Genomic DNA, 14,497 nt, shown 5'->3' on the forward strand with positions numbered 1-14,497 from the left:
TTGGGAAGAGCCGGGAATGTTTGTATTCCTAGGGGACAACTTAGCATTTCCGGATACACAATTATTCAAGTCCAACTTGTGCCTCCTCTGGACTTTCCTTCCCCAAACTCCCTCTCCTGTAGGCAGACCAGCAAAAGCAAAGAGCTGGGTCCCCTGGTAACTTACAAGGCAAGGAGAATACTTCAAAACAATTGGCCTTGAGCTGACATTGGTATTCTGTAATACGTCGATATATTATGTTTCTTCTTGCAAAATTGTACCGTGTCCATATGACCATTTTTTACCCTCAAAATCCAGTCCAGTTACTTTTGAAAGAAATTTTGGGAGTTGGATTGCCAGATTCCTGCAGGATCCGTGTTAGGAAGTCCCAGTTCTGTGGCCTTGAGCCGTGTGACAGGTGGTTATGAGAATGAGCAGAAATGAGGAACACCTTCTTCTTGTGTCCCCTCTATAGAATAAGAAGATCTACTTGGACATTATTCACACATACATGGAAGTGCATGCTACCGTTTACGGCTCCAGCACGAAGAATATTCCCAGTTATGTGAAAAACCATGGTATCCTCAGTGGGCGGGACCTGCAGTTTCTTCTCCGAGAAACCAAGGTAAATTCTTAGTGGTTTTGTAAAAATTCACCGGCGTTGTTTTCAGGCTGCTTTCCGTTGGCGTTGAAAACGGGAGCAGAGCCTCCCAGGCTTTGTCTTCAGTGCTGCTGTGGTTCCTGGGGTCATTTCTGGGCAGTGGTTTTCTAGACCAGCAGTAGCAAAAAGTTAGCGAATTATGGAAGGAGGTTGCCCAAGTTTAAAACTTACTTACTGAGGACCTGCTCTGGGCCAGGCATCAAGTGAGGAGCTGGGGATACGGTGGCAAACAGGAAAGGGGGGGCCCTTTCACCTCAAGCCTGGTGTGCTCCCCCACTCCCCAGTCACCACTGCTCAAGAAATCGGTCCCCCAACTAGCTGTTCTTTGCATCTCCTCCTCTAAACTGCACATTGAAGAAGGCCAGACAAGGGAAAGCCCCTTCGGGCTGGACGAGCAGGGAGGGCATCACGAGAGATGCAGACGTGAGAAGTGGATGGGGTCTGGATGCCCCTGGCACTGGGGTGCCGGGTGGTGGAGGTGGAGACCAGAGTTCAGCAGAGAGCCAGAAACCGGCCCAGCTAGTCTAAGTAAGTGTTGGGAAATAGTGACGATAAAAACTTATAGGGGCCGAGGGCTGATGGTCACGGACAGAGACAGAGTTCTGGCCTGGTGGCGCAGGGAGCTGGGGAGCCGCTGATGGAGGACTATTTCAGTGACATGATGACTGTGTTGTTTCGGCACCGTGGGGAAGTCTGCCCAGTGTCTGTAACTCTGCCAGGGAAGTACTAAGTAACATTAGCAGACCTGAGAATAGACCAGGGTTTGGTTGCAAAGGGTTGGTAATGTGTTAGGTAAGCTCTCTGATGGTCATTATTAAGCTTTCATTTCTGAATATTACAGATTTTGACTGAGCAGTTTCTATGTGCCAGGCATTGTGCAAGGGATACAGGGTGAGAAAAGCAAACAGGCCCTTGTCTCCGCGTCTCCTAAGGATAAAGCTCATTACCAAGAGTGAAGTTTTCAGCTCTGGCCCCTGACTGAATGTGTTTTCATTTTCAGGGTAGGGAGAGAGGCTGAGTGGCATTTTAGGGCTGATACTTCGAATCTGGAGAGTGTGCCCACATGTGCCATGCTGGGTGAGTCTCACACAGCCTTCAGAGGCTGGCAGGGTAGGTGCTGTTGTTGACTTTATCGTCAGCACGAGGAAACAGACCAGAGAACTGGGCTCGCCCGCAGTCCCGGAAATCATCTGGAAGGTGGCGGTAATTCACGGTTTTTTATTGCAAATTAAAGTGCTGCTGGCCCTTGACGCACCTTCCTCATGAATAAACACACATTTCATGGCTACTCCCCAGCCAAAAGAATGTGCATCTCTTTTCTGCCTCAGTTTCCCCATGTGTCAGTGCATTTGACCATTTCTACCTCCCAGCTATTTGTGTGATGCCACGAAGAAACGAGTTTGATGAGTTATTCGCGTCCTTGGCCAAAGGTGTGGTTGTTTTACTTAGGACTTGATTTTCTTACAAGGTCATCTGTAGTCCGCTGACTGGCATCAGGACTGAAGTGTGTTCCCAGCCCGCTCAGCTTGCTTCCCGTCCGCCCTCCATCCCGAGTGACACTTTAGAGCCGGTGGTGTGCGCGGGCCCCTGCATGGCTCTGCCGTTTTCCTCTGCCGCCTCTCGCTTTTCCCCACGTCCACTGGGCAGCCCAAGCCCCTTCCCGATTGCCTTGGGCCGCGCTGGTCCTCAGCAGCCTGGCATTACTGTCCCGCACACTTCTGTTAACCCAGTGAGTGTCTCCCTCAGCCTTGCAAATTTAGAAGAGCTCTTACCGACCTACCATCCGTTTACCCTGAGGCCGAGGCGGAGGCCGGGAAGGCCCAGGCTGCCCTGTCAGAGGTTACCTAACAACCAAGGATTGCGGCTTGAATTTTGAGCGTGAGGGGCATATATTTATCCTTGAAAAATGGATGCCTTCACAAGATGTCACTGGTCCCATTTTGTATTGCCTGCTCGTCTGTCTAGCATATATTAAAGTGCTTCCAGTAGAATTATGGCTGAAACAGTGGGCAAGTATGATGAAAATGAGGCAGTGTATCACCGAGACACCCCGCCCCTTATGCCCAGAACACAGCAGCAGGCACTAAAATGAGTGAATCTTGGGCTTTGAAATAATGACACTAAAGACCAGTCAGGCTTTGCATATATAACCCTTTCTGCCTCTAACTCCTTCCTCTGTGTCTCTGAGCAATTTAAAAGCAATTTATCCCAATCCACAGTGAAAGTGGAGAAGTGGAGATGCAGAGAAGCAAATGTATGCAGAATGGATGGCTTTTAGGCTCCTTACAGGACAGGGAAGTGAATCTGGTGCTCCTTGAGGGTTCGAGACAGACGGGAATGATGGATGCGTAATCAGCTTCTGACTCATTATTTTCCTTCATGAGCCATCTCCGAACCTGCGCAGCCCAGGAAGCCCCTGCTCAGCAGAATGCTGTCCTGGCACGCAGCGGGGCTCAGGTGTCGCTCGCAGGCTCCGCTGCAGGGCGCCTATGAAGGCGGGAGGAATCCAGCGCGGCACCAAAATCAGGCCAAAAGAGCTGGGAAGTCCTTGACTCTGAAAGACTCTTCTAATAAGCATATAAATTTGGGTGAATTAATTATTTATCAGAGGACCACAGACCAGTCCTGGAATCCAGCCGGCTCCAGGAGTGCCGGTTTAGCCCCGACTGGGTTAAGCATGACAGGGGGGCATGTTTCTGCTTTGGTTTAAGTCCCTGTCTCTTTTCATGTGATTTCTTCTTTCTCCTTCCTAACTTTAACCTCTTCATGCCCACCCCCATCCCCCAGTCTTACCATGGAAGCTCCCTATAGAATGGGCGTTTTGCATCCTACTCTGGGATGGAGGAACATTTGGAGGGAGCCAGAACATGTACCTCCCTTTGTTTTAAAAAAAAATTACATTTTATTTTTGTTGACATTATTATAGATGTCTCCCATTCTCCCCCCACCCCCATTTGCCCACCTTTACCCAGACCCCACACGCCCCCCCTCTGGCCTTCAGCACACTGCCCTCTGTGTCTGTGGGTAAAATGCACGGAAGTTCTCTGCTGATCCCTTCGCCTTTCATCCAGTTACCCCGACCCCTCCCCTCTGTGGTCTGTCCGTCTGTTCCAGTATCCGTGTCCCTGTTTCTGTTTCATTCGTCACTTTATTTTGTTCATTAGGTTCCACAGGTAAGTGAGATCATGTAGTCTTTGTCTTTCTCTGACTGGCTTAGTTCACTTAGCACTGTAATCTCCAGGTCCATCTATGCTCATGGACCCCTCTTTCGAGATCAGACATTGAGCACGTTCTGGCCGTGGGGACCTGCAGGAAGCCCTGCTGCTCCCTTCTCCACCCGACCCCTGCCCGCTCCCCTCCAGCCCGGTGGGTCACGGAGCCCATTTCCTCGCCGGGTCAGCTCACAGCCTACCTGTGGGCTCACCTAGAAGCTTGGGCGGGGTTGGGGGTATGTAGTGTGTACTGTCCCTGTCCCATTCCACCCTCATGTCTGACCCTCTCCTCGCCCCCTCCAGGCAACCCTGGCTCTTCCCACAAGCCAGGAGGAGGTCACACAGCCTTTCTCAGAACCCGGGGCTGAGACCGCCACCCTGGGGGGACGTGACTCCTGCAGCCCATGGTGGCAGAGGGCTTTGCTCGTTCTGTTGGCAGGGTCGTGCTCAGTGCCTGGCTTGTCGCCGGCCTTCAAATAACTGAGAACGAAGGAAGGAGTCAAGATGAAATCTGTTCCCCACCTGGGATCTTGGGGCCATGCCCTCTAGATGCAATTTCTTGCTTTTCTCATGAATGACCCACCTGGGTTTCTAAGATCCCCCCAGAAAGGGACACTTTCCTTCTGATGCCCCTGGCCTGCCTGTCCTGTGAGACAGCCCGAGGGCTCACTTACCGATGGAGCAGCCCACCTTCCCTTCCTGTTTCAGCTGCCGGCACAGTCGCGCTCAGTCGGTCAAGCAGTTTTCATCCTGGTGACCAGTACTGCACCTAAATTATTCTTGTTCCAACTAGACGGAGGAATTTTGCATACACATATATTCCTGTCCCTCCCCCACTCCCACATATGCATGCAGAATGAAGAGTGTGCAGATACGACTCAGTAACCTCTCTGACCTCCGGCACAAAAACACATCCCTACATCCAGATACATGAGAAACGTTCAGCATCTCCTCACAGAGACGCTTGATCGCTGGAAAAATTTTACCTGTTAGTATTTATTACTTTGCTCATTTACCTGACAGATCTGTACTTAGTACTGAATATGTTCCAGGCCTTACTTTAGGCAATTTTGATGCAGCGGTGACTAAGACAGTTTTACCCACACAAGTATACAGGTGTTGGGAAGGAGACAAGCAGGTAAACAGGTAACATAACAATGTGAAAAGTACACGGGTAGGAGTAGAAATAATAAAAACTAGTCATACCAGCATAAAGCCGCCCTGTGCCGCTGTGAGCGAGCTCAGCCATCCAGCTTTGTGGACGGCGACGTCCGTGAGGTGACGGGTGCGGCTGCTGTGGAGGACAGCACTCGGTGGTCGGTCACTGCCGTCCGCTCGGCATGTTCATTTCATCACCGTGCCGATGACCACGGTCTTACGACAATAACAGCCATTTTCTGTACCCTCACCTGTGAGAAGTCCCTCCGTGAATTAAAAAGTCCTCTGATCTCGGTCCCCCGGAACTCGTGTTAGTGTGGAGGTGACACGGCTTGTTGAGAGCCTCGCGGTGGGGGGACAGCCGGGTGTGGGATTCAGCTGAGAGGTGGGGCGGTCAGGGAATGTCCCTCCCAGGAGGTGAGACCTGAGCTGCCTGTTAATGGTCACCCTCTTTGCTGTCATGGCTGGGATGGTCAGCCCCTGCCGTTCTGCGCCTGTCCACACGCCCCCTTCGCCCTCCTCCACCTACAGTGCTGGCTGCACCTTCCAGGTGACCAAACGCAGGCAGTTTTGTGTGGGTTCTGGTGTTTGTGTTGTTCCCAAAGGTCACTCACGTAACCAGGCAGACTCTGGGGAGTCCACCTGGTAAGCTGGTGTCCAGGAGCTAGTCTTGGGCTCAGCAGACTTTGGGGAGTCCACCTGGTAAGCTGGTGTCCAGGAACTAGTCTTGGGCTCAGCAGACAACTTGAGCACTCGGTAAAGTCGTCTTTGTCTCTGGCCCCTGGAGCTCTTCAGGGAGAAGCTTCAGGCCCCATAGGTTAGGGGCTTGGAGAAAGCCCACGAGGGGGCGGAGCCAACCCACATGGGAAAGAATTTGGCTTCTGCTGCCTCTCCTCAGCATCCGGGGCAGAAGGGAAGACAGATGGCCAAAGAAGGGGCCCTACAGGCAACATCTATGTTGCATCGCCTGTGAGGAAAATAAATTTTCTCAATACCTAGCCATTGCATGCATTTTTTAAAAATTTTATTTATAGATTTTTAGAGAGAGGAGGGAGAGGGAGAGAGAGATAGAAACATCAATGAGAGAGAACATCAATTGGCCACCTTCTGCATGCCCCCTCCAACCCCTCCACTGGGGATCGGGCCCACAACCTGGGCATGTACCCTGACCAGGAATTGAACTGGCGACCTCTTGGTGCATGGATCAACGCTCACACACTGAGCCACACCGGCCAGGCTGTATGGATTATTTTTAAAGACATAAAAGAGATACCAAAAATATAATGATTCCCAATCATTATATGAAGAATAAACAAGGCTTAGCAATAGCAAGTGGCCTCATGGGACTGGGCTTTCCATGGGGCACTCACTGCAAACCATATCCTCCCTCCCTCTCTCTCTCTCCCCCTCTATCTCTCCCTCTCCCTCTCCCTCTCCCTCCCCCCCCTCGATGGGTGTCCCTCCCCCTTTTTTAGTCCATGTACTTTATGAAACAATGAAAACTCATAAATGCACTTGCAGGGCCGGACGTTTTGTAAAAGCCCACAACCACAGCTCCTGCACACCTTAACTCCAACGAAACAACACAAAGCCGTGTGTAGGCGGCTGAATGAAGCCGAGTCTGGATTCAACTTGGACTTCTGTTTAGTAAGCATTTACCAAGTGCCAGGCTTTAGAATAGTTCCTTTCCATGAAGTATCTCATTTAATCCTCACAGCAGCCCCAGGAAATAGAGCACTATTTTCCCCATTTTACATTTGAAAAGACAAGTTGAGAGAGCTTGTGTTACCTTGACCAAGGTCCTGTAGCTAGAGAGAATAGATGATAAATGTGCCTTTGGAATCCATAGAAAGAGGGCTGGAACCATTTCCCGCATTACAGAACCTAGGATAGGGTGGAGTTGAGCTGTGAGCCCTGGTCTCCTGGGTCCCGGGGCCTGTGCTGTCGACCACATTGTCCTGATCACTTTGTGCTGGTAATCAGTGTATGGATCAGCTGAGGTTGATTCCCTGCTCAAACTCCCCCCCCCCCAGCCACCCACCAGCTTGGCTAATTAAAACTAGTCAGAAAAGTGTATGTTGATTATATGTTTCTTATTTTGGGTTATCTTTCATGTTCCTCATCCAAAGTGCCTGGAAACACCAACCCATGGCGTCTTCCTGGGAGCTACCTTGGTCCATGTTTAAAGGATCCCTTGTTAACGACCCCATTGAGGAGTTTTAACTGCCTCCTTTCACACAGAGTAAACATGTGAGTGGTTTCACTGAAACTCTGTCGATGTACAGGAATGTCCCAATCCTGTGCCGTGAATAAAACATGTGGTGCGTCATCTGTTCTCTCTTGCTCAGCATTAGTTCAGAAATTTGACTTTAGAGCATGTAATCGCTCCGTTTAGAAATGCTCACTGACGGAGCCAGAGCTGCAGCTATGGAGCTGTTCTGTCCTCTGGAATATCCTCACTAGATTCCAGCTGCTGACGACCAGATGAAGTATAAATAAAAGATGCCCAGTTTCCTCCTGGAGAGCGAAGCATCTGCACATGAATGCATTCTTGCAGCGTATCTCTTGCCCCCATGCTAAGGAAATCTGAAAGTGGGCAGGATGACAGGGAAAGTGGGGGGCTCAGAGGGAGAGTAATTTAGCGTGGCTACAGTCCCAGTGTGGGCAAAGCCGTGAGCGCCCAGTCTACGGAATGCCCTTGGCGGTGACGAACTCACTGTACCCTACCCTGTTGTCATCCAAGCCTCAAGTGTGCTGTTTGACCTTAACACATCTGTCCATTATAATATCACAGGAAATGAGGGCACAGGAAGCAAGACGGATTCTGCTTATTGACAGAACAAAAAATTGTTTTTGCGTTTCCAAGCGATGCATTTCCTGCATTTCTAATTAGTGTGATGAGAAAACTCATCGCCAAGAAATTGTGTGGTATTTGCTTAAGCTTCAGTCTAAAATTGTGAGGCTTTGGAGAGTTAGCCCGAAGTGTTTACTCTATGTGTACAGAGACGTTCCAATGCCAGCAGGGCAGAAGAGATGGTGCAAATTGTTATTCAGATATAATTAAACCTAGGTCACATTCAAGCCCATTAAGCAAGAGCCTCAAATCCTTTTAATTAATGGGTTCAGATTGGTTGGTCTGAAGGAGCTAATTAAATTTTTTTCCAGGGTTTCCTATTTAAATAGACAAGCACTGTGCTCCCTGCGTTCCCTCCAGAGTTCTGTGCGCTCGGCGTTCAGGAAGGTGTCGGCGCTGTAAGGCAGGCCCTGGTTCTCAGGTCAGGAACACTGAGCCCCCTCTGCATTAAACCCATCCGCATGGACGCTTCATCTGCATCGTGCAGCATCTTGTCAAAGAGATTGGAAAAGCCCTATGCTTTCCTGTGCCCAGCCTCGGCCTGATGGAGGCCATCATTCCCCTGGACAGCTTGTACGGCATCCCCCAAATCGGATGGGGGGGCAGATCAAAGTCATCTTTCCCCTGGACAGCTTGTATAACATCCTCCAAATCGGAAGGTGGGGGGCGATCGCAGAAAGCAACGCCTCAGGGATGGTAACCCTGGATTCTTCACGTTCAGTGAAACTGGCATGTGTTGGGCCTAACACGTCCCCATGTCCTTCCATCTCTGCTGCCACTGTCAGGCGTGCCCCCCATGCCCAGGCCTCGCCCACACACAGGCCGTCCCTGCTTTAATTCACTCCCGTTAGCTCCTGAATAAGAATGTGATCAGAAACGGGCTCCCAGTGCCGTGGAGATGCACCTTGTGTCCTGTGGCCTGCAGGCCCCGCGGCCACGCTTCCCTCCCCCACGTCTCCGGCGGTTCTGCCCTAGAGATGACCCGGCCAGAAGTGGGAGCTCAGCTGGCCTCTCAAAGCCTCTTGAACCGTCCCACCCCGATGCCTTCACGGGTGTTCCTGACAGTGTAGCAGTCACCTCAAGGCTTGTGGAAATGAAGGGTTATTTCTCCAAACAACAAAATGGTTAAGTACCCTTTTCTGTGCAGAAGAACATACAGTAATAGAGTAGGGAACCCTGCAAATCCTGTAAAACAGAGATTTTCTTTTCTTGTCATGGGAAAATCCCTGGGGGGGCTACACGGCGCTCCGATATGTCCCATGTGGGCTGTGCTCCGTGTTCAGCCCGGAATTGCGTGTCCAATACATCCTTTCTGTGTTTCCCAGCGTTGCTCAGGGAACCCGGCAGCCTGGTCTCCGGGCTCTCTGGGCAGAACCATTTTAAATAATCATCCAGTTAAAGCATCTGTGAAGGCAGGATTGCCGAGGAGAGGCCCAGGAGAGGGGAGCCAAGCCTGCAGCCATACCCACGCCTGCAGCACCCCCTTCGTCGTGGTGCCTGGCCCCGCGGGTGGCTTCAGTGTGGTGGCAGAGGACACGATGCCCCGGGCCCAGTTATCCTTTGTCCCTTGCTGTGCCTCTGGGGGTGGGACTGGCTCTTGATGTGGGCAGGGAGGCTCCCATCTCACCAAGCCCAGACTTGGACCCTGCCCATCAGTGACCTGCAGCTCTCCAGCCCTGAGAAAGACCCCGTGGTGAGGAGATGCAGCAAGGCATTTACGTGAGATGGTTCATTTCTGGGCCCAGGGATCAGGGCCACAGAAGGGCAGCAAGTCCCCTTTGTGCCAGCCGCTCTCAGCCGGCTCGCCGCGGGCTCTGAGGGTGGGTGCTTGCTGCCATCTATTGTCTGCTGCGGGGAAAGCCGCTGCTGGAGAAGGACGCAGCCCTGGCCCTGGCAGCCGGGGCAGCCTCTCCCCACGTGGAGGGAAAATAGAAGCCAACATGTTGGTGTCCCGAAGTGAAAACCCCATTGTGAGAGCCTGTGTTTACTGACCTGCCATCATCTTACAGCAGCTCCAGTTGAACTGTAATCAACCCACCCAGGGCCCTGCTGTCCCCTGCCCAGCCCCTGAAAGGGCCTGTTGTTCTTCGGTTCAGTGAAGAAACCTTCTGTTTAGTTAAGCAACTGTTTTTCAGTGTGTCTCCTGGTAAGTCACAGAAAGATGATTGTTTCGCCTTGGCTTTTGTTGTTCTTATTCTTTTACTACCTCCTCAACTTCGAGTCCCAACACTTCTTTCCTTTTTGTAAGCAAAGAACATGATGACCTGAGTAGCTCATGAGCCTGGGAAGTCCCCCGTCCTGCTGCCAGCTGACATATCTTCGCCCCGTCCCCCAGGGCCTGGGATCCTTCCAGCCTTCCCGAGGCTCCCACACAGGACCGGAGCACACAGCAGCCCCGTGAGCCAGGGATGCCAGTTCTGCGGCCGTGTTGACGCTCGGTGTGCTTTTCTGTCTTGCAGTTGTTCGTTGGCCTCGGGTTCCCGTATGAGGGCCCAGCCCCACTGGAGGCCATTGCAAATGGATGTGCTTTTCTGAATCCCAAGTTCAGCCCGCCCAAAAGCAGCAAAAACACAGACTTTTTCATTGGCAAGCCAACTCTGAGAGAGGTAAGCGTCTCTTAAGATCCTTCCACTTTAACAATACGATAATGGCTATTTGTTGAGTGCTACCCGCCGTCTAAGCTTATAGCCTTGGACGGTAGGTGTTAACGAACTTCATTTAACATAGTTGGGTGGAGGGAAGGAGCGCAGGGGCTCCGAGGGGAAGGCCGAGGTGATGTCCCGTAGCTAGGTGGTGGCAGAGCCAGAATTTGAATCCATTTCCACCCCTCCCCAGCGTGTAAGATTCTTTCACTCCACCCCGACTCTGTCTTCATTCAGACATTTCCAGCTCAGTGAGCCACTCTGATTTCCTGAATGTTTCGTTATGGAATAAGGGAGTCAGCTGATTAACAGGTGTTTTGAAGGAACTACTCTCTGTGATGAGCTGTGGGGAATAAAAACTGGGCTGTGGGGTCCCTGAAGAGCCAACAACCTTGAGAAGCAGCGTGAGCGGGGGGCTGACGCGATGTGCCCGGCACGTTCACCCACCACCCGCGGCACCGCCCTGAGAAGTGATCCTGCCCTTGCTCGAGCCCTTGCGGACGCTGTATTGGAGTTGCCTTCAGCGATCCTCTTGGAAATCCACGGAGGTGATGGATCACCATTGGAGGCAGTCGAATTTGACCTGGGGCAATACAGAGAAGTCCTTGAGAACATGTGCATGACCAAACCGGGTGTTTCTGCATCTGGTCAGAAGCAGGTGTGCACGAGAACCATGAGATTGATTTTTTTATGATTCTGAGGTAGTTGGTAAGTGGCTGTGTGTTGGCGTCACCGCGCCCTTGTCCTTCAGGGCCGCCCCCGGGACGGAGCAGCGCGTAGCAGCACCGGTAACACACGCAGTCTGCCACCTCTAAACGTCTCTGGGTCGATTCTCCCAACTCCCAAGTACTACATAAAATGCATTTTCCGTGATTATTCTTTACTAGTCAGTAAAGTTGATTATTTTGAGATTCTTTTCTCTGAACCTCCCAATCATTGCCGAAGTGGCCAAAGGAGAGGAGGGATGAGCAACGAGATCCATAGATGACCCTCAAGAAGATGAACCGGGGCCCAGATAACCAGGGGCAAGGCTTCTGTGTGTGTTTGCTTGCTTGCTTTTTCCCTCTGCTAACATAACAAGTTTGAATTCTTTGTTTTGGGGAGTGGGTTATTTTGGGGAGGTCATTCCTCAGCAACACGCAGTGCACATCTGTGGGCCGGTTCTGTGGGAGTGTTCCGTCTTCGGAAAGGTTCCAAAAGATGCTCCCAGCAGGGAGAACATCTCTGCTTTAGCATTTAAAACTGGACATTTGGGCTAGAAAATAAAAGCTAATAAATTATCCCTCAGTTTTAATTGAGGTAAAGGAAATCTCAGAAGTTCTATTTCTGCCCATGTTGTATAATTACTTGGGTTTCTATGGGTTTATTTTTACTTTTTTGGTGATAAATATACATAATGTAAACCTGACCATTTTAATGATTTTTTAAAAAAATTTTTTCCTTTTTATTGATTTTAGAGAGACAGGAAGTGAGAGAGAGAAAGAGAAACATCAATGAGAGAGAACATCGTTTGGCTGCCCCCTGCATGCCCCCTACTGGGGATCAGGCCCACAACCTGGTCATGTGTCCTGACCAGGAATCAAACTGGCGACCTCTGGGTGCATGGGGCAACGCTCAACCACTGAGCCACATCAGCTGGGTGAAATAATTTTATTTTTAACAAAAAGTTGCAAAGGTTGCACAGAGTTTGGGTTGTATCCTTGATTCAGCTTCTGGTTAACAGTAACATACTATAAAACCACAGTACGGTTGTCAAAACTAATTAATTAACATGGGGACTAGAGTATTATCTAAACTATAAACTTTATATGGACTTCACCAGATTTTTCAGTGATAATCTTTTTATATTCCAGAATCTCACATGGCATTTGATTGTCATATCCCCGTAGGCTCCCCCAGTCTGTGCCAAATCTCCAGTCTTTCGTGGTCATTCATGACCTTGACATTCCGGAAGAGTGCTAGTCAGTTTTTTGTACGCTGTCCTTCAGTTTGGATTTGGCTGATGAATTATCATGATTAGGTTGAGGGTTACACATTTTTGGCAATAATACCACGGAAGTGATTGTGCCCTTCTGAGTGTATCATATCAGGGGTGCATCATGTCAGTATGTCTCATCACAGATGATGTTAACCTTGACCACTTGATTAAGGTATTAACTATAAAGTAATAGTAACACTAGCCCGGTTGGTGTGGCTCAGTGGATTGAGTGTTGTCCCATGGACTGAGAGGTCCCGGTTCGATTCCTGGTCCAGGGGTGTGCAGGAGGCAGCTGATCGATGTCTCTCTCTCACATCAATGTTACTATCTCTCTCTCCCTTCCTTTCTCTCCAAGAAATCAATAAAAACATTTAAAAATAAATAAAGTAATAGTAACTATAAAGTTACCATTTGTCCTTATGTCGGGGGAAATACTTTGAGACTGCGCAAATACTCTGATCCCCTGCAGATGTTTGCCGTTGTCTTCCTGTGGGTCAGCGGGTCTTCCTGTAGCAGCTACTGCTGTGCTGTTCCAGTGGGGTATCCTTTTCCCTCGTCGTGGTTGTTTTTAAACGCGTGAAAAGCAAAGAAACCCATCTCTTTCCTTACTGCAGTTCTGTATACAAGCCTTCGAGGAACGGTTAATCAAAACTATCGGGCTGTGTTGGCAACTGGTGATAATTCTAAAGATTTTAATGCCACTTTGTTACAAGTGAATATTTTCCTGGAAAAAAAAATGTAGGACAATTAAGCACAGTGTGTTTCCCAGTGAATTACGCAATATGACATAGACCAGATCAGCAGTATGAAGTTATTGAGAGAAGTATGTTCGTTGTTTTCCATCAGTTGTCACCATTTAGTAATTTGCTTTTTGTTGAGATCATGGAAGGTTTCATTCTTCCTGGCTCAGAGAGAGAATAGGCCTGGAGCTGCCCCCGGCATTCGGCTGCTCTGTGCCTTCAGAGAGTCCCCTCTTGTTTGAATGAGTCTAGTTCAGCCTGCCCCGTGGGATCCTTTCTGCAGTTGCTCAGCAGGTGACCTCACACAGGTGACTTTATCCTGCTCTGGGGGGAGGCCTTGGGATGCAGGAGTCAGTTGGCAGATGTACACTATGCCCTAAGGGTCCATGGTCCAGTTGCTGCACTTGCGGGAACTTATTAAGACACATTTCCTGTTTTATAGGGGCTCAGAATTTGATATGGAAGAGTGATAAGGCAGATACCTAATCAACAGAAATGCACGAAGACTAGTTCAGTAGATCACAGAGGCACTTGGAGCTGTGCCAGGTGGAGAATGTGCTGGGCTGACTGAGGAGGGAGGTGCAGGAGCTGTGTGTCGAGGGAGAGGACGGGCCTTCAGGCTGCAGGGGCGTGGATGTCGGTGGGATGGCGGGAAACTCAAGGTCACTTGCCGTTACGCAGAAGGGTAGGTTCGGTCTGAGGTCCATCTCCCCTGCTGGAGATGGCCCAGGGGTCCAGAGAGCAGGCTGGGAGCCAGCGACATCACCTAGGTTTCAGACAAGCCAGTGACCTTGATCCCTTGGCCAGGTGGGCTACCTGCTCTGCCTGTTAGCTCACAGAGGCCACAAAAGTCCCCTCGCCAGAGATGCTTTCAATTGGAAAACAGGCATCAACAGTTCTACAGATTTCTAAGGGGCAAAAATCCCTAGAAATTATCCTTTTTTTCTCAGCAAATAGAAAAATTGTAACTGAAGGGTATATAATCATCTAGCTATCTTTTGTGCCTGTGCTAGTCTTCCAAGCTAAGCAACAATTGATCCACAGAAATTGCATCTATGTCTTGTTTGCCTTCATTTGAAGAGAAGAAAAGGTCCAGATTTTTCTTTGTTTTTAGAAAACAAAAAAGCTTTGTTTTTATTTTTTGCATTGGACCAGTTTTTAAAACCACAGTGTGTGCTGAGGAGAAAAAGTTCCATAATGGTGTGAGTAATGTGGTCAGTTCAAGTTACACTGTAAATGTAATATAAATTGGATTTTTATCTTTATGTTGGGA

General features: G+C 49.8%; 1 protein-coding gene across 7 annotated transcripts in view; it reads left to right on the forward strand.

Moving 5' to 3' along the window:
* MGAT5 (alpha-1,6-mannosylglycoprotein 6-beta-N-acetylglucosaminyltransferase) overlaps window positions 1–14,497 on the forward strand; it is a 295,024-nt gene that overhangs the window by 251,472 nt on the left and 29,055 nt on the right. For all 7 annotated transcript variants that reach the window (XM_036254997.1, XM_036254996.1, XM_036254998.1 and 4 more), the window contains 2 exons: window positions 455–604; window positions 10,324–10,470. In XM_036254997.1, coding sequence (XP_036110890.1) covers window positions 455–604; window positions 10,324–10,470 — 297 coding nt within the window. The remainder of the gene's footprint in view (window positions 1–454; window positions 605–10,323; window positions 10,471–14,497) is intronic.

Source organism: Molossus molossus, unplaced genomic scaffold (assembly GCF_014108415.1).
Source record: "Molossus molossus isolate mMolMol1 unplaced genomic scaffold, mMolMol1.p scaffold_m16_p_11, whole genome shotgun sequence".
Taxonomy (NCBI): domain Eukaryota; kingdom Metazoa; phylum Chordata; class Mammalia; order Chiroptera; family Molossidae; genus Molossus; species Molossus molossus.